At 36.7% G+C, this 19,200-nt stretch overlaps 1 protein-coding gene across 1 annotated transcript; it reads right to left on the reverse strand.

Annotated features, from left to right (window-relative positions):
• Positions 1 to 667: 667 nt before the first annotated feature.
• On the reverse strand, positions 668 to 18,590 carry slc43a1b (solute carrier family 43 member 1b). Its single transcript, XM_053501796.1, has 15 exons — positions 18,462 to 18,590; positions 17,143 to 17,299; positions 16,323 to 16,509; positions 13,925 to 13,980; positions 13,711 to 13,787; positions 11,129 to 11,221; positions 10,222 to 10,355; positions 9,679 to 9,830; positions 9,431 to 9,577; positions 8,763 to 8,798; positions 8,537 to 8,669; positions 8,305 to 8,425; positions 7,142 to 7,215; positions 2,746 to 2,869; positions 668 to 1,656 (listed from the first exon to the last, which is right to left on the reverse strand). Exons 2-15 carry the CDS (start codon positions 17,294 to 17,296, stop codon positions 1,459 to 1,461), a joined length of 1,686 nt encoding a protein of 561 aa, XP_053357771.1. The 5' UTR covers positions 17,297 to 17,299; positions 18,462 to 18,590; the 3' UTR covers positions 668 to 1,458.
• Positions 18,591 to 19,200: the final 610 nt, after the last annotated feature.

Raw genomic sequence — 19,200 nt, forward strand, 5'->3', positions numbered from 1 at the left:
ATATAACTGTGATGTGAAAAATATAATTATACACTTGAAATGCAATGCTATACAAGCTCACAGTGCAATTATCAAATACATTTATGTGCATCATATCATTGGCTGTTCTCAGTTACAGTTGAGACAGTATACAGTTGAGTTTAGGATTAAAGGTCTTGTTCACTGACTCATTATGCATTAAAACAGAAACAATAAGGACTTTAATAAGCAAATGTCCATTTTTCATTCACTTATCACAAAACATAGTAACTTGGATGTAATAATATAACCTCATTAGACCCAACTGAGGACATCACATTTTCTTACTATGTTGTGTGTATATAAATGTAAGATAATTATATAAGGATCATTTATTATCATGCTTTTGGCAAACCTCTTTCTGTTTGAAGACATTGATCAATAGTTATCAAGGGCTGATAAAAAGAGGGGGGGGGGCACACAATATACAATATTAGAATTTGGGGTTCAGCCCTAACTGGTTAGAGTGGTTTATGATGAAAGCAGCTAGTCAGCATAATATGACATTTTATAGTCAATTGCATTACATTCCTCAATCATTAATTAAAAAGTAGTGTGTAGTGTAAAGCTAAATTCCTGCCAGAATAAACAGGGTTTGTATCAAGTATTTTGTATGCTCCTGTAAACAGCCAAGCATATTCACAGCACAGCAGATGTATTAGTTTAGTGATGCCCATAACACAAAGTACCATAAAAAGCAAAGCAATCAAAAATATGAACATGACAGAATGTTTACAGCCAAAAGGTGAAAGAGTACCTAGTGAAAATTATGTGGCTAAATCCTCCAGTAAAGCAGCTTAGCTACTGCACTGCATCGACTACCACAGACAGAGACTCGCTCTTCCTCTTGTTATTGGGTGCCATTTCTTTTTGAGTCTTGTGTGTCATAAATGACAGATTCATTCTAGATTGTGCATTCATATAAAGTAATAATGTTTTGCTTATATTTAATTACATTTACTATTTAAAAAATGTTATTCATATTTCAAAAATTTATTAATCTAAATAAGCCATTGAGTCTGCTTGTAAAAAAGATTTTCATAGAATACAAATGTTTTTCTGAACAAATAGCTTTTTTTCATTAATACATATACATTTCGTGCAACTTCCCCTGTGCGAGGTTTACAAATATCTTCAGATTCAGCTTGGTAAATAAAGTCTATTATTTTATTTATATTTATAAAAAAATATATATATAATTCTACTGGTTCAGTCGCTAGACCTAAAAGTTGCATCTGTAGATTTTACAAATTGTGTGATTGGAAATTCTGGACCTTTTTGTAATTGATCCCAACGTTTGACTGAATAGAAATTTCCCTAAATGTCTAATTAAAAATGTCCATCGTGGAAAGCTTCAGTGATTTGAATTCAAGTTTGTTGTTCAGAAAAGCAAAAATGCATCTGCCTTTTTCACAAATCAGTTTGCTATATTGTTCCTTCTTAAACTTCGTCTGTATCAAGAACATCACTGCTGAGTTTATCAGGGCCATTTGCTGATTGGTTAAGGACAACTGCTAATTGGTCAGTTGCTGCCTGGTCCTGTATCATCTTCTGTTCAATGAGTTGCCTGCGATGATAAAACAGGTATCCTGGCAACAGAAAGCCAGCGGCTGAGAAAATCAGCAGCCCAAAGTTGATCTGTTGGTGTAACAATAAAACATAAAAGTCTATCAGATGCAGCAGAAACTTTCAACTAATACTGCCTGGTCAAAAAACATTGCTGTTTCAAAAGGGCCTGGATCAAGCAAGGAAAACAACTAAAGGGGTTGGTGAAATGAATGGAATTGGATTAAGAACGCAAGTCCAATGCATTATTTAAAAAGCTAAAAAAAATTAGGGAGCAAAAAAAATGGACTTTGGAGAAAAAGAAAAATGTTACATGAACTGATGAGTCCATACTGGACTCTATACTGGAGCCATGGGTGCATCAGGGTAAGAAGCAAGTAAGGAAATAATGCACCCATCATGCATAGTGGCCACTGTACAAGCCCTTGTAGGCAGTTTTATGGTCTGGAGATGCTTCAGTTGGTTATCAAATTTATGCTTTTTCTTGAACTTAACATTGATTTCTTCCTTGATGGCATGGGAATATCCCAGGACTTGAATTTTAAAAGAGTAATTCTGGGAGCATGAGGAATCATTTTCACACATAACCTGGCCACCACATTGCTCACCTCCATGAAAGCTGGAGGGTCAATTTAAGAGGGTGGAACAAATAATCATGTCTGCAACTTTTTTTCTGGTCCAGGTGGTGTATGGTTTGGCTTATTTAAAATTTGAGAAAACATTCTTCAGTTTTTTACACAGATAATTTTTACATTTTTGGGGTTGATTAGTCAACACGGCTTTAAATCCGAAACACAATTATAATAATAAAAAAAAATTATAATAATAATAACATATATATATGTTATAGTACCTCTGTATGCAAGACATAAAGAGGAGCTTAGGATTTAAAGCATCATACAGTAAATATCAATATTTAGCTTCTTTGGCTTTGCTTATCAATATCACAGTCAATTATGTTGTTACTGTATGTTTATTGTCAAATACTCTGCTTATGATGGTACATCTCTACATTATATGGACTGGACTTTAAATACCATGATGGCTTACACTTTTTGTCTGTTTTTTTTTTTTTTTTTTTTCTGAGCATCCTAAAATTGACTTTGGCATTCTGATTTAAGCATTTTGCTTGTGTATTTTCCATGTCCATTTGTTTCTTACCCAGTAAGGGTTTCCCCTGAGTGGACCCAGCATACAGACGAACAGTGGCTGTTGTAGAAGAGCGAACACAGCGCTCATAAGAGACTGCAGGCCCGTCAGAGTGCCAAAGTGGTTAGATGGATACCTGACAACCAGGAAAGTGAATGTTATTTAAAGTGCATAAAACTGCATATTCTCAGTAGGAATAGTCAAATTCACCAGGGATAAATCTGGTGAGGCCAGGGGTAGCTTAGTGGTTAAGGCATTGGACTACAGTTCGGAAGATCCCAGGTTTAAATCCCACAACCACCAAGTTGCCACTGTTGGGCCCTTGAGCTAGGCCCTTAACCCTCAACTGTTCAGATGTATAATGATGTTGTAAGCTGGAGGGAAATTGTTAGTATGCAATATTGGTGTTTTCTCCAATTCACCAGAAATAATACAAGATAGTTGAAGAAAGAACAGACAGGGGCACAACCAAACCCAATGATATAAGAAGTGACTAGTGTAATATAAAAACTAATCTCAAACACAGCATAATATAACAACTAGTCACAGCCAAACAATACATTGTTTTTTACAAAAGTCAAAGGAGACTATTTTAACAACAGGCCTAGACAGTGACATAATAGTGCATGTTTATACACTGACTTGAAAAAAAGTCACCATCTGGATTTAAGTAAACAGGTAAGAGTCCTTAACCTGATAATTAGTGCAATGATTCATATTGTTTCATCTGGCAACATTTTTTTTAAATTTCTAACTGATGCAGTGAGTAGTTTCTCATCTTTTAAACAACCGTGTAAAAAGACATATTCTGTTTTTGGGGCAAAGGTGTTACATCAAGCAAAGAGAACAACTAAAGGGACTGCTGAAACTACAAAAATTGGGTTAAGAACTGTAAAGCGCATTATTTAAACCTGGAAGAATAATGGCAAAACATCATTTTTGAGGAAGAAATGTTATGGAAAAAACCCTTCATGAGAGGATTTTAAAAAATTTTTATTAAAAAAAACAGTATATAATAGTGAGAGTAAAAGCATTTCTACACACACAAGTGTACACAAGTAAACTTAAGGGATTTACCCCTAACATTTGTAAAAAATTCTCTATAAACTTAAAATAAATTTGATATGAAAGCGGTGGCAGACTTCGGCTCGTCCCCGTCTTTCAGCGCGGTCTTTAATTCGCCATCACAGAGGGAGGATTATGGCAAGGTGTGTGTTTTTCGATAAATTGTTATACAGTCGGATTACGAGCATAATTCGTTCTGGAAGTGGGCTCGTATTCCAAAACACTCGTAAACCAAATTTAATTTTCCCATAAGAAATAATGGAAACTTAACTTATTCGTTCTACAGCCCCAAAAAAATAAATACATAAAAATAATTAATATAAAATATTAAGTAAAAATAAAACAAATTAACCTGCACTTTACATTTAAAAAAAGTAAAAAATAAATCCCGGCAGATAAGCGTTTGTCCATGCAGGCGCTGCGTATGTGTGTGCGTGTGTATGTGTGTGCATGTGAGGCTAGAGTAAGTGGAGCCTCTTGCTTGCAACTCCTGTCTCCCCCTCCTCATCTTACACATTAAAACTTTCTTTTCTCGTTTAAACACACTCACACAAACATTAACGGAAAGACTGTTGTTCTCTACTAAATTATTAAAGCTTCTCCGCTTCATTTTAATTTTGCTCGCAAAAGCGTAACAGCTTGTTAATTCATGCTTGTGTAATGATGAGATGGACAAACTGGTCGATGCCCGTTCTTTTATTTTCTGCATTGTCAGGTTATGGTACAAACTTTCAGGTGGATCCTGCACTTAAATCCAACCAAAAAAAACTACTGAGGAACAAAACTCAGGCTCAATATCCTAGCTTAGAAAATCTTAGAAAAGATCTTAGAAAAGATTTGCCAAGAGTTTCTTTGGAGAGCAGAGTGTGTGTCTCTTGCCTTCATTTCTGTGCGCGCACACACAGCCGCCACAGTGTCTAATTACACTTGCGCGCGCGCACACACACACACACACACACACACGGCGATGAGGAAGAAAATAGACTTTTAACCTCTGTATTGAGATTTTCTTTTGCCTTACTTGCGCGCACACACGTGTTGATTATACCAGTAAGAGACGAGCACTAAGACCCAGCAGGGGAGACGATTCCGCAGCGCAAGAGAGAGAAAAACCGTTGGCTCAGTTGTGATCACGTGACGCTCGATGTCAAAACAAGAAGCGCATGCGTGAAACATGATACTCGGTGCTCGTAAACCTAGACAATACTCGTTTTTCAAGTTAAATTTTATTAACAATCTTTGCTCGTCTTGCGGAACACTCGTAAACCGCGTTACTCGTAATCCGAGGTTCCACTGTATCTGTATCAGTGCAGTCCTTTCTCATAAATACAGTTTACAAAATGTCATGAGTGATTAATCAGTTAAATCTTCGCTGTGTTCACCCTCATCACACCAGTTGTTTCCTCTAGTGGAAATGAAGCCCTTAATACACACTCTATGAACCTATAATCTACTTTATAAAACAATCATGCCGTTGCTGTTTTAATTGGAAAACCTAACTGTCTATATAAAACATTGCACAGTGCTTATGGCATTAACTACCATAAAGTTATGCACATAAATTATTAAAAATAGTGACAGACAGCATTCAGTGCACTCGCTGCATAGCAGTGCGATTTACAGAGATAAAAAAAATCCTTTTTTGTAATAAATGTATTGTATAAAATAATGTCTCAAATCGTAAAATACATTTATTAGCCTTAGAATAGGGAACTTTGATTAAAAAAAAGTTACTTTTTTAAATTAATAGTACCAAAAAAGGAATGATATTAAAAAGATGCTTTGTGTAATTACATTAAAACAATGTTTGTCTATATCAATGAATTTGAATAAATAGCCTAGTAGCAATTAAATTTTAAGGGGTTGAATAGAGAACCTACTGCCTTATTTATGTAGCTAAAACACTAAATTAAACTAGATAACATGATGATTAAAGTTTTAAGATTTATATTTAACTGTAGATGGAAGGTTTTTCAAGTCACATGAAAAAAAAAGATGTTCAATTCCTACCTGCTGCTCATTTGGAGACCTACTCCCATGTGACTTGAAAAACCTTCAATTGTCAAAGAATTAACAGATAAATGTTTGACATTTTTGGCACCCAGAATAACAATGTCAGGATTCAAAGAAAATTTTCACGCATGGATTGGCCACTACAGAGTCCAGACCTCAACCCCATTGATAATCTTTGGGATGTGCTGGAGAAGGCTTTACGCAGAAGTCGGACTCTCCTAACATAAAAAAAAAAAAAGATTCTGGAGAGAAATTAATGTGACTCTGGATAGAAATAAATGTTGCGACATTGCATAAGCTTACTAAAACAATGCCGTAATTAAAGCCTAAGGTGGCCCAATTAATTATTAGAGTGTGCAATTTTTTATGGCTGGGCAGTGTATATGGAATCAATATATATGAAAGTCAGGCCATCATTTACTACAAAAAGTTTACTGCATCAAGAAATTGGAGGTACAGTATACAGACATACACCGATTCAGAGAGAGAGAGAGAGAGAGAGAGAGAGAGAGAGAGCAAGCCAAAGAAACTAAATTAAAAGTGTTAAAAACTAAAAAGTCCTGAGTATTCAAAGAGCATGAAATGTTAACATCAAAAACTTCAAAAGAATAGATCTAGTATTTTTTTTTTTTTGATAATGTGAACTCCAGAACTATTGTCACCCTTGAAAAAAGAGACAAAACGATTGATAATTATAATTGCCATCTTCATTTATTTATCTCAAAATATTTAGCTCAAATTTGAACTGTATATTAGGCACATTTCTAAGTATATATGTAATTAATCTAAGTAATAAATATTATGAAATAATTTTGTACTAAAACATGCTTAGCAAAACTGGGACTGGGACATTTTAAGAAAATGCAACTGAATATTCTTGAAGAAATTATATTCTAAAGAAAGCTTTAGCTAATATTTTGAATTGAATAACCTTTTCTGTTTTGCACAAAGCATTTTAAAAAGTTTTTTTTTTAAAACCATAAGCTCCCATGTAGTAAAAATACTACATACTGTACATATTATATGTGACAAAAATATTACAATACAATATAAACGCTCATCCATCAATGAACCTCTGTGATCTAACTAAGGAAGATAAAGGCCAATGATGATCAATGTATTTATTCACATTTTTACAACCATGGTAGGACCTCCAGTAATCATTCACAGACTAAGAGGAAATTAGCCTAATCTCCATATTTTTGGGAGAAAACCCTGGGGCAGAACATGAAAACTCCATGCATGCTGACCAGAGGTGGGAATCAAACCCAGACTCTGAACATTGTATAGATCTTCCTGTTCATAATATAAAGACTGGATTGAAACTTACACAGCAGCATAGAGTCCTCCACAGCAAGAATGGATGAATCCTCTTACAACAGTATGAAGAACAAAGGACACCAACTATGACAGCAAGAAAGAAAAAATTATATATAAAATTATAAATATTAGGCAAAGATTGAACGGTCAGTTTTCAAAGTTGATGTGTTGGAAGCAAAAAAATAAGGGCAAAAGTAATGATCTAAGCAATTCTGACAAGGTCCAGATTGTGGTGGCTAGATGACCTGGTCAGAGCAACACCAAAACATCTCTACTAATTAAGGCATGGACTCTGAGTGAGCCCTCTTCAGTTGTTTTGTGATATCTGGCACCAAGATGTTATAGCAGCAGATCCTCAGTGGGCCTTAGGGGGCCTGTGTCTTGCTTGTTCACATCCCACACCTGCTGGATCAAATTAAGATCTTGGAAAGGTCGAGGCCAAGTCAACACTTTGTCAAACACTAACTGTTTATCAAATTTTTTAAACCACTCTCTTTTTCACATTGTAGCAGGGTACATTATTCTGCTGAAATCAATTGGCAAACACTTTTGCCAAAGAGTGTACTTGGTATGCAACAATCTAGGAATGAAACATGTCAATGTAACATTCATACTAAAGCCAAGACCCAAGGTTTCTCCAGCAGAACATTGCCAAGACAACACACGATATCTACTGGCATACGTTCTTTGCCTCATGCATCTCTTTTCCATGTACGAAAAAGAAAAGAAAATGTGATTCATCAGACCAGGCCACTACCCTGTGGTCTTGTTCTAGTGTAGACATTTTCATTATTGGACATCAGCTACATTAGCTCTCCTGGGGGACCAGACCAGATGAGCTAGCCCACAAGACCTGACATTTTATAAAAGGCTCTAACCCAGTCTTCTAGCCATCACAACCTGGTCTTAGTCAATGTCGCTCAGATCCTTAGGCTTGCCCATTTCTCCTGCCTCCAACACATTAACTTTAAGAACTGTCTGTTCACTTGCTGCCTAATATATCAGGTATACAGGTTTCATCGCAATTACATAACCAATGTTAACAATGTTAAGGCTGAAATGTGTGTGTGTGTGTATATATATATATATATATATATATATATATATATACACATACATACATCAAAATGAATGACTGGTATGCACTGTTTATAAGTACAGTATGTGTACTACCTGGAGAGGAAGGTTGTCTATCAAGCATGTGATGCCAAAGAACACTAACAAGAGGTTGGTAAAGATAAAAGCTCGGATTGCATTGGTGAGTTTCTGGATCTTTCTGTCTCTCTTGGGTGGCCTGTGGGAAAATATGAATATATTATTAGTGGTAGGTGAATACACATATTAAAATGAACTAATTAGTAGAGCTCTGGTTAACTCGGTTATTTTTTCTACTCTCTACCGCCACCTTTTCTCTCCATCCACCAAGTTATTGTCCTCCTCACAGTCTTTCATCCTCCAGTCCATGATGTACCCAATAAGAGGTGAAGTCAGGAGACACAGCAGCTGCATAGTGCCGAAGACAGATGAGTAGAAGCTCACTAAGGAAATGCATACACCACATATCAGATACTACAATATTCTTGAAATAGAAAAAGTAACTTGTTTCTGCTGTATTTTAGATTTTTAATTACCTTGTTCTTCTGACTCTTTCAGCAACTCTTCAGGAGCTGGAACAGAAAGTTAAGCATGTAAACACATTATTTACCACACATGCTGTCTGTTTTAAGGGTACTCTGGTGGAGAGGTCCACAGTCCAAAGATGTGCATGTTAGGCTAATTGGCGTTCCCAAATTGCCCATAGTGAGTATGTGTGTGTGTGTGTGCCCTGCCTCGTGTCCTAAGCCTCCTGGGATAGGCTCCAGGTCCCTGCGACCCCGATTACAAAAGAAAGCGGTATAGAAGATGAATGAGTAAGTAAATGTAAGGGAAATAGAAAAAAAAGTGAAACAGTTTACTTACACAGTTAAAGATGATTTGTGAGCAGAAATTGTGCCAACCCCATATGTTGGCACAATATCATCACTGCTCACTTGTTAAAAGTTTGTTAAAAAACTTGTTGAAAAAAATTATTGCCCAAAGAATACAGATTCAGAATTACACAGTTTAGTTGATTCTTGTATTTGAGTACTGGAGCTCGCTGTAATCAACTATTAAATAGCTTTTTATAAGATCTAAAAAAATTTGGAATAACATTTTTCTGGTGGACATTTAATGTGCCTATGCAATTTCTAATTCAAATAATCTAACATTTTATTTACAAATCAGTCCCATAAATGAATCGTCTGTAGTAGACGCTCACCATGAGGGTCACCGTGTGTAACCAGGAACTCCAGCATCTTATTCATGGCCCCCATATAAAATATGATGCGGAGCTGGGTCATTGCCATGGTGATCAAACTCCACAAGAAGATGGCAGAACACACAGACCGGCGAAATGGCTGGGTACCTAAAAGCACAGACATCATGGTATGCTTTTCTGTGTTTGGATATGTATACTGTATGTGCATGTAAGCACTGTATGTACGCGTGTGTATTCATCACTCTCACCCTGACTTTGTTGAGGTGCTCCAGTGCTTTGTATATATTCATCAAAAATCTGTTTTCTAGTCATTTCCTGTTCTACAGTGGTTTCGTGAGTGTAGCAGCGATCGCCTGTCACTGTATGATCCATTGCTACACCACTCAGCTTGACTTTTTTACTGTAAAGGAAGATATGGAGATATTAACCTAGTTAACCCAGTGTAAGTATGTATCCAATGTTGTAAACATTAAAGCACTTTTTGTAAGTCGCTCTGGATAAGAGGGTCTGCCAAATGCCTAAATGTAAATGTAAATGTAAATATGGAGCAAACAGGCATAAAGAGAGAGTTAGAGATTTTTCTCTTCACTACCAGGAAATGACAAAATAATGAAACAATGTTCAAATTATTATAAAACTACTACTTTTTGTCTCAGTTGACACTGGTATTTAGACAAATTTTTTAAAAAAAGGTTAACATTTGGACCCTTTAACCTCTAACCTTCTTAAGAAGAACTTCTTTCATTTTTATTGTTTGTCTTACAGGCACATGTATTGAATAGGATACTAACGTGTAGCTGATCTCCTCGGGAGCAGGGAATGACTCCACCGGCCAGTTAACTATGCAGTTGAGAAAGACGAGACATGCCATGCCTCCCCACACCCAGAAGATCAAGTGGAATGACACCCCTAGATCATAGATTAGCTAAAGAAAGAAACAGAATATTAGCATTTTAAAAAATGGATATGGGGCAAGGCTTACTTTCTAATCTGATGAAAAGATCATATACTTGAAGAGCACATTCTTTTGTGTACAACCAACAAAAGTTGAATTTTACGGCAATTTTTTAAATTATTACAAACCTACGCATACCACCTTTAACTGCAATAAGACCTCCAGCCTGCCAGAGGGCAACCTTGTCTGGGTATTACAATATAATGTATACCAACGGCTCTCTGCCTGTGAAAAGTTTTTTTTTAGTATATTTATTTAAATATATTTCTTAACCAAAATAATTACCATGAACGCTTACATCAGTACTAGAATAATTGCTGATTGTCAGTTAATTTAATAATGCTGGCTAAATTTCAATTTTCTGAAAAAGCATTTAAACATAACAACTTTGTTACCATCTCTATATGTTAAGAAATAGGATCAATTCACTGTGTGAGGAAAAAAATATTTAGCTAATATTGCAATCGGAACAGCTTTAGGCAGATTTGCCTACACATGTAAAGTCTAGACAAATTGTTTTTATTATTTCTGTTTGATAGTGTCTATTTTGTCTTGTTGTTTGGATTGTGATTGGATTTGTCTGCCTATTTTGTAATGAAACATAGACCCACAGCTTTTCTCTAGGTTCCTATACACACTTCATTTTGTAACCAAGCCATTAAGAAATGAGTACCTTGAGGGTATATATATAGTCGATTATCAATTTGATTTGACATTGTGTAAGGTAGTATTTTGTGTTCTACCTTTACTCCTGGGAAGGTAACTGCAGAGGAAGCATAGGAACCAATCATGAGTGAAAGAATGGTGGAACGCACATTTCCAAACATGTTAGCGAGCTGAGAAAACAAGACATTAATTTATAGATATTTCTCTCGCACATGGTATACAGTAAACAATTCAAGCTTAAAAGCATACTCAACCCAATCGCTATCTACTGCATGTGTACCACATATGTATCACACATGCGTTTCCATAAACAATAATTTAAATTTGATTCCATGTAGAATATTAAAGAAGAAAAAAATATTAAACTTTTAGTTGAAGTTATAACGGAAGTCCCAGGGCACAGGATAATTCCTTTCATAGAGACTTTTTTAGATCGCAGAGCTTTACCTATACATAAAAACATAAATTTTAGATTCAGAAAAGTGCAAGTTTTCATGTGTGAATGTGTGCATAATGTCGTCATGGACTCCAGCCTGACCATGGTAGAAAGGCACCAGAACACCCAGTGTACTACAGCTTGTTGCACAAATGCCAAACCCCAGGTTTATTTTGAGTGGTAGTGTATATACAGTACTACCGCTTAAAAGTTTAGGATCACTTGAAAAACTAAAATTTTTTTCTCTTTCAGAATTCCTTCTTTCATTCCACTATCATTTTTCAAGTGCCCGAGAATGTGTAGATGAACCCATTTCGAATTCTTTCCCCTTACATGACTCTGCTAATGAATCATTTAACTTGGAACATGGTTCTAAACTGCATCTGTTTCTCTGTTTGTTTTTGTTAGATTGTCTGTTGGTCTCTCTCTCTCTCTCTCTCTCTCTCTCTCGCTCTTTCTTTACCTCTCCCCTCCCTTTAGCTATCAATTTTCCACACTTCACTTTGGCAGCTCTATATCTAAATCTCTGAGATATGTACTCATTTTGACCATAAGGGTGAAATGCAACTTCTGTCTTGCACAGAGACAGAAAAAAACTAAACACATGTAAATGGTTCATTGTGTGTAATAGAAGGAAATATATGGTGCTCTAAAACTATACCAAATCTGTAATTACCCTGTTTAGCCTATAAATGTACATTATGTTCAGTTATTACTTAATCTATTTGCCCTGTCTAAGAAACAGTGTAGCACAGTGGCATTAGTAGAATGACATCATGTGGATTGAGCAAAAAGAGTGGAAATGGTGAGAGGGTGAGAAAGGGCAGCCCAGTGGAACTGCAAGTGTGGGAGTGAGAGAGAGAGTGTGTCCTTACAGTTTGGGGAAACATGGGCGTGCCTGAACTGAGGGTGTGAGTCAGTTCTGACCTTTGATTGGTCACAAATGGCATGGCAAAATTTAGTGCCTAGAAGTGGAACACCATGTGCTGCTGCCGAATGACCAACCAGAGTACACACACACAGATACACCTGAAAGCTTGTAATTGCATAAGCCAGCTCAACTTGCAGTTTGATGAAATAAAATAAATTCCTACAAGGTATCAGCAATGTGGACATTCTGAGACTTACTGTCATAGCACACACTTTACATCTTCTGACATGTTCTGATGTTCTGACACTTTTATTATGAAAAAATATGTAATTTAACTAACTACAATAACAACTACTGTTATATCTACTGTATGCTCTAATAAGTGTATTATTGTATTACAGTTTGTTACTATACATTTAATTGCAGTTGATTTTTATTGCAACAAAATACACTGCCCAGCCAGAAAAAAGTGGCATACTCAGACTCTGTGGTTGTCAATCTATTTGTACTCCCTGAACCATTGTTTCACAATCTGAACCCAATAAATTCACGAATCATCATCTTTTAATATGCCCATGGCATCAGGGAAGAAAAAAATCCATGGATAGAAAAACCTGGTCATTCAGGTAGTTGGCTGACCTCATTTTTGAACACATAATGTTGCTGAACTTAGACCTGATAAACAGAAACAACCCCAGATCATAACACTGACCGCACATGGCACTAGGCATAATGGGTACATCATTTCATCATGATTTTTTCTTACCCTGATGGGCCCATCACTCTAAAACTGGGTAAATCTGCACTCCCCAGATCATGTGTCCCTTTTCCAATGTTCCATAGTCCATTCTAACCCTAATAATAAACTGTTTAGTCCCAATCCCTTGACTTGAGTTCTCTTTGCATTGTGCGGGTGGAAATACGTTCACTTTCACTATTAATTATAGCCATGAGTTCTACTGTTGTTTTTTTACAATGTGATTTTACTTAGTCTTTAAGTGACCTTCTATCACACTTATGCAGGATGTTTTTCCAACCACGTTTCTTCCTTGAAGATGATGGTTCACCGCTATCCTGACAGGTTTTAATAAAGCAATTTACAGAGCTTAACAAAATTATCCAAAATGTTGTTTTCTTTTCTTGATGCAGGACAGAAACTTGAAACAGAGTAACCTCTTTGCCGTGACCACAGGTTATGTCTTCTGACCTGGTTGTTTAAGAAATGAAAAGCTACTCACTGCATTAGTTTTTCATTTATTCATTTTCTATACAGCTTATCCTATACAGGGTTGAGGGGGCTTATGTTTTATCACTTATCTTTGTGTGCATGTGCCTGTTTGTTTTGTTCCTACCGTTAATGATGAAAAGGTCAGACATATCCCCCCAAAGCCATTAAAGGAGACAGCAATAAAGATGAGAGGCGATAATACTGAGATGTAAAGAAATAAGACAGATTAGATTTCCTATCTTGCTAATTACATACTACCTATGTAATGTACAGTATATACAGTCGACTCCATGCTTCAAGTGTAATTCTGTCATTGATTGTCCCATGTGTATACTCACTTGAAGGATCATATGCTGCTACTGCAATCAACATCACTGAGAAGGCAAAACAGGAACTAGGAGCGAACAGAAAGTAAAAATGGTTCATTTTGCATGACAGTAAAAAAATGTCACAAATTTACGATAATAAGAATTCTAAAAAAATCAGGGAAAAAATCAACTTCTCACCATCTGGCCTAAAATAATTAAAGTGTTTCAAACTGCATCATGATGTTAAGTAATCTCACGCCTTCTATTACGTCTGTGGTCACAGTGATACAGTGTTGTCCATAAAATAATGGACATTGCTTAAACACAGTAGAAGTAGTCATCCCAAATATGAAAGTGTGATCCCATTCTTATTTCCACTACATTGATTGAAACTTTGTATGCTCAGTGTGGATTTTATGCTTTGTTGTATGTAACTTGTATTAATCTTTTTTTGAAGATTTATTCTTATCCTTATGACTTACAGCTACAGCACCACCCTGAAAACACTGAAGGTCGTTTAAGTTCAGAAGCAAAGCAGGATTGGTCTTGAATGATACTTGTCTAACCTCAGGTGCCATAATCTTAGGGCACTGGAGCCTTATTGGTTAAATGCTATCTATCAGAATAATGTGAGCTCACACCCCACACAAAATGCGAGGGTTGGGCCCTTAAGAAAGACCCTTAAGTCTCTCTGCTCCAGGAGGACCACTCCATGGCCTACCCTAGCTTCCTAACAAGTTGGAACGCAAAGAACAGATTGAAAAAATATATTAATGCTGGGTACTTTACCTGTATATGTGCCAGTAAATGTTTTTTGTTATAATAATTCATGAATCAATTTACATAGAAATGGTATTGCTGAGCCCAACAGTGCCTCACTTATTTTACAGTAAATTACATTAGTTTCCTACCTTCAACACAAATCTAAGCAAGAAATGTTAGACATCATTTTTGGGTTATTCATTATTTTTATGTGAAACCTTTTTTTTTGTTTGTTTGTTTTGTACCAACCAGTTGTTTAAGGTTAGAGAACTGGAGTAATAGATGTCTATGCATACCACACAAATACCTTTTTCTTTTGCTTCTCACTCTAGTGCTTTGCTGCTTGAGGGGTGTGTTTGTTTATGATGGATGGCATGAATGGACCTGACAATCAAGAAATTGTCTGCACATTTACATTTAGGCATTTGGCAGACGCTCTTATCCAGTGCGACTTACATTTTTATCTCATTAAACATCTGAGCAGTTGAGGGTTAAGGGCCTTGCTCAAGGGCCCAACATTGGCAACTTGGTGGTTGTGGGGTTTGAACCTGGGATCTTCCGAACCGTAGTCCAATGCCTTAACCACTGAGCTACCCCTGACCTATCTGAGCACATCTTATTGTCTGCTACTCTAATACTCTTAGTTTTGAAAAACTAACTTTTTGCATTAAATAGTTATGGAGAAAAATATATACATGTATATCAAATGAACAGTCCGTTCTTAAATCTAAACAAGAAATGTTAGACACCAAACATGTCTTGAGGAGTTGAAAGCTGGGCCAAATTTTCAAGGCTAGATGACTTAGTCAGACCATATACAAAATGGCAGGTCTGATTATGAGTGTTGGGTGTGAAGGCTGACTTGTCTGTTCTAATCTCACGGTACCGCTACTGTAGCACAAATTGCTGAAACATTTAATCAAAACTCTTGGTGCATTCCATCATGCTGTGTATGGGGATGTGTAACTGCAAACTGGTCAGATATTCCACTCTGACTCTCTGGCCACATCTGAAAGCACCTACTGTATAATGGACATAGGAGTATCAGAACTGGAGCAATGGAAGAAAGTGGCCTGGTCTGATAAATCAATGCTTTCTTTTACATCATATAGACAGCTGGTGCATATGCACAACAATGGGAAAAAGGCAAGCTGGCAGAAGCAGTGTGATGCTATAGGCAATGTTCTCCTTGGGAACTTTTGGAATTCATGTGAATATTATTATGACACCACCTCCCTAAACATTGTTGCAGACCAAGTACATTGTAAATGAATTCCCCAGTGGCCTTTAGCAGAATAATGCACACTCTAACACTGTGAAAATGAGAATGATTCGAACAATATGATAAACAGTTGTTCATACTGTTTGCTACCATTTTAATTTGCATAGTGTCAGTAACCAATGTTCTTCCCACAATCCCTTCTATATGTTTCTAATATTCCTCACCGGAAAGGAATTCATGTGCATTGGATATCTAGCATTAAAATTTATTTTAACAACATAATTTATATAAAGTTCATAGACCTTGTGGATGATGTTGCTTAACTGACAAGGCTATAAGAGTATAAATAATAATGTGTATATTATTACAGCCGTGATGGCCAGGTGTTTTACTTTTAATCGTAATTTGAAAAAAAAAGTGTCTAAAACTAAATATGCCTTCTACCTGCCCATCAGCCGTATGGGGCGTGGCCCATACTTGTCCATCAGGATTCCCAGTGGCAGAGTGGCTGCACTTATGATGAATGAGCCAATCGTAAAGCCGAGATTTAGGACCTCTTCCTGCTCAACACAGCTCAACCACACAGAGTCCTCCTCCAAACTTCTGTTAACATGATTCTCAGTTGCATTTTCTATAGGGTCAAGAAGCAGGCATCATTACAAATTCTGCAGAGTACCCAATGTCTTGTAAAAAAGTAAAAAAAAAAAAATTTGGGGTGGAGGCAAAGCCTCTGTTATACTATCAGTAAGTTAGTAGCTCCTTCCCTAGTTAGGGACTTATTATATATTAGTGTTTCTGGTCAGGAAGGAGATCTTGAATCTTAATTTACAGGTACCATTCAAATGTTTGGACACACCAGTCAAAAGTTTTGGCACAAATTAAATAACAACAGCAACAGTTGTTATTTTAAGACATAAAGGTCAGCTGTTCTGGAATAGTTTTTGAGAGAACAGTAATGTCAGGTGCATTTGCAAATGCAAGCCCCATGATGAATCTGGAAACTCTGTTGAAGACTATCCCGGGAAACTAGGACCTAAAACTATGACCAAGGAGATTATTGCATATTTTGTATGCTTTCAGCCTTGTTGAATAAAAATCAGAAAAAAACATGAAATAAGGTGTGTCCGAACTTTTGGTACATTATTAGCTATATGTTATACTGGCTTTGGTAGTGTAATTAATATATTTATATACATATATTAATATTAACATTTCATTTATAAACATATGAAGGATGATGCTTCTTTTATTTAGTATAGTATACCTATGCACAAATGTGAGTAAAAACCCTCAGCCTTAAGCATAATTAAGAGTGAACCCCATCCTAGCAGCACTGCGGAGAAGAGCAGGTTTTCAATTATAGCTGTCACGGCCATCCACCAGCGCCTTCTGTATGCTTGTGAGAGAGACGGTGCCATCTCCTGAAAAAAAGGACATGTACATTTGTTCTTGCATAGATATATAATAATACAATGTTGCCCCTTGCAAATAAAACAGATAGTAAAATATTCCTACGGAATAATCTGGTTGGATGAGAGGCATTCCATGAGTGGTGATATACAGCATAACAGCCCTGGAACATTTAACTATACTGTACTGTATGTAACACTCCACATCACAGGTGTTTTAACAATGACACTATGGCCAATCCACTGGCTATCCAATGGTATTGGTAGGGGCATAAATAGTTACTTCATTTTATAAAATGGGCTGTGGATTTGCTGAGGTTGGTGCATGTGACTCCAATGAAGCAGCAAGTGCTTCTTGCTAGATTAATTTGGAGAATCAGAATGAGCAGAACATCTACTTTAATGTTCCTGGAGCCTTGTTGGAACAAGATCCGGATAGCAGAACTCAGATCTGAACACTTTTTCTTGATTCTGATGTTTGATGTGAACTGATGCTCTTGACCTGTAACCTCTTGCTTTCATGCACTGTGCTGCCACATGATTGTCTGATTAGCTAACTACATGAATAAGCAAGTGTAAGTGCTTATTACACCACGCACTGCACCACGTTCCCTCCGATCCTCCAGCACTGCTCGCCTCATCCCACCATCTCTCAGGAATCGAGGGCGGCATTCATCCAGGCTCTTTTCTGTTCTGGCACCTAGGTGGTGGAATGAACTTCCTCTAGATGTCCGTACATCAGAGACTTTGACTATCTTTAAACGACGACTCAAGACGCATCTGTTTCTCCAGTACTTGGACTAACCCCCCCCCCCCCCCCCCCCCCCAAAAAAAAAACTCTTCTCAGATGTGTTGGACTAATGGTACTTAGTTATTAACCTAGTTAACCTAGTGTAAGTATGGATAAGAGCGTCTGCCAAATGCCTAAATGTAAATGTAAATGTAAGTGTAAGAGTAATTAGGCCATATATATATATAGTTTTTGTGTTTGTTAGTAACACAACACTTTCAAATGTAAGAAGAATAGTATAGTACATCATATCCTACATAATCAGAATGATGAGATCGAATTAAAATAATAATATCTTGGTTATAATTTCAGTTGTTGTTTATTATCCAATCACTATTTTTCCCACAACTCACACACGGACAGAATGTGTGTACATAAACTTACCAATTAAAGTCAAAGTAATCCCTCTTGAGATTAAAATAAAAAACAAAAAGATGTCGAGTCCGCGTTAACTTTTCGCTTATTCCGTTTGCTGGTGTGACTTCTGCACAACCATAAGTGACAATCCCTGAGGTGTCTGGCTCTCTCACTCTCACTCTCTCTCTCTCTTCACATGTGCGCGCTATAAATGGCAAAACTCGGCACCCGGCGCGCGCGCGCACGCGCCTCCTATTTAAACTGTTTCCGAGGGCACGCAATCAATTTATTTCGTCTGCAACCGGCACTGCGCGTCCCCGATGCTATCAGATTACACTGCGTGGCAACACTATATGCCAGCCCTGGTTAGTCACACTTCGGGATAGTCAGCAGTTGGTGCCCACAATTTTTTTGGTGGGACAGGACGACCTTATTAATGGCATAGTCTTAAACTAAAAGTCTATCACTCAGTTTTTTTTTTTATTGTTTTTTTTTTATAATATTACAGCGGGTAAACTTTAGAGACTATGATGTTCGAAAATCTCAGTAGTTCAAAATCTTTTAAGATGCATAAACCTAATCATTTGGTGCCACACCTTTCCCTGTTATAATGCTTGACGTGAACATTAATAGGTTTTTCACTTTGTATGATTTTATAAATTGTGCTGCTGCCTTATAATTGGCCTCTTATAGTACTGTATGAATAAGAAGATGTACATGTGTTCCTATTAAAGTGGACGGTGAGTGTAATTGACAGGGCTCTATC

The sequence above is a fragment of the Clarias gariepinus genome, chromosome 8, assembly GCF_024256425.1.
Source record: "Clarias gariepinus isolate MV-2021 ecotype Netherlands chromosome 8, CGAR_prim_01v2, whole genome shotgun sequence".
NCBI classification, from domain to species: Eukaryota; Metazoa; Chordata; class Actinopteri; order Siluriformes; family Clariidae; genus Clarias; species Clarias gariepinus.

What these genes read in the sequence shown, in the direction of transcription:
- slc43a1b (XM_053501796.1), bottom strand. Translation starts at nt 17,296, where the DNA reads ATGGCACCGTCTCTCTCACAAGCATACAGAAGGCGCTGGTGGATGGCC. An exon ending in AGCAGCATATGATCCTTCAA is followed by an intron (nt 13,788 to 13,924) that starts GTGAGTATACAC and finishes TTTACATCTCAG; the next exon opens with TATTATCGCCTCTCATCTTT. An exon ending in TTGGTGGATGGAGAGAAAAG is followed by an intron (nt 8,426 to 8,536) that starts GTGGCGGTAGAG and finishes ATTTTCCCACAG; the next exon opens with GCCACCCAAGAGAGACAGAA.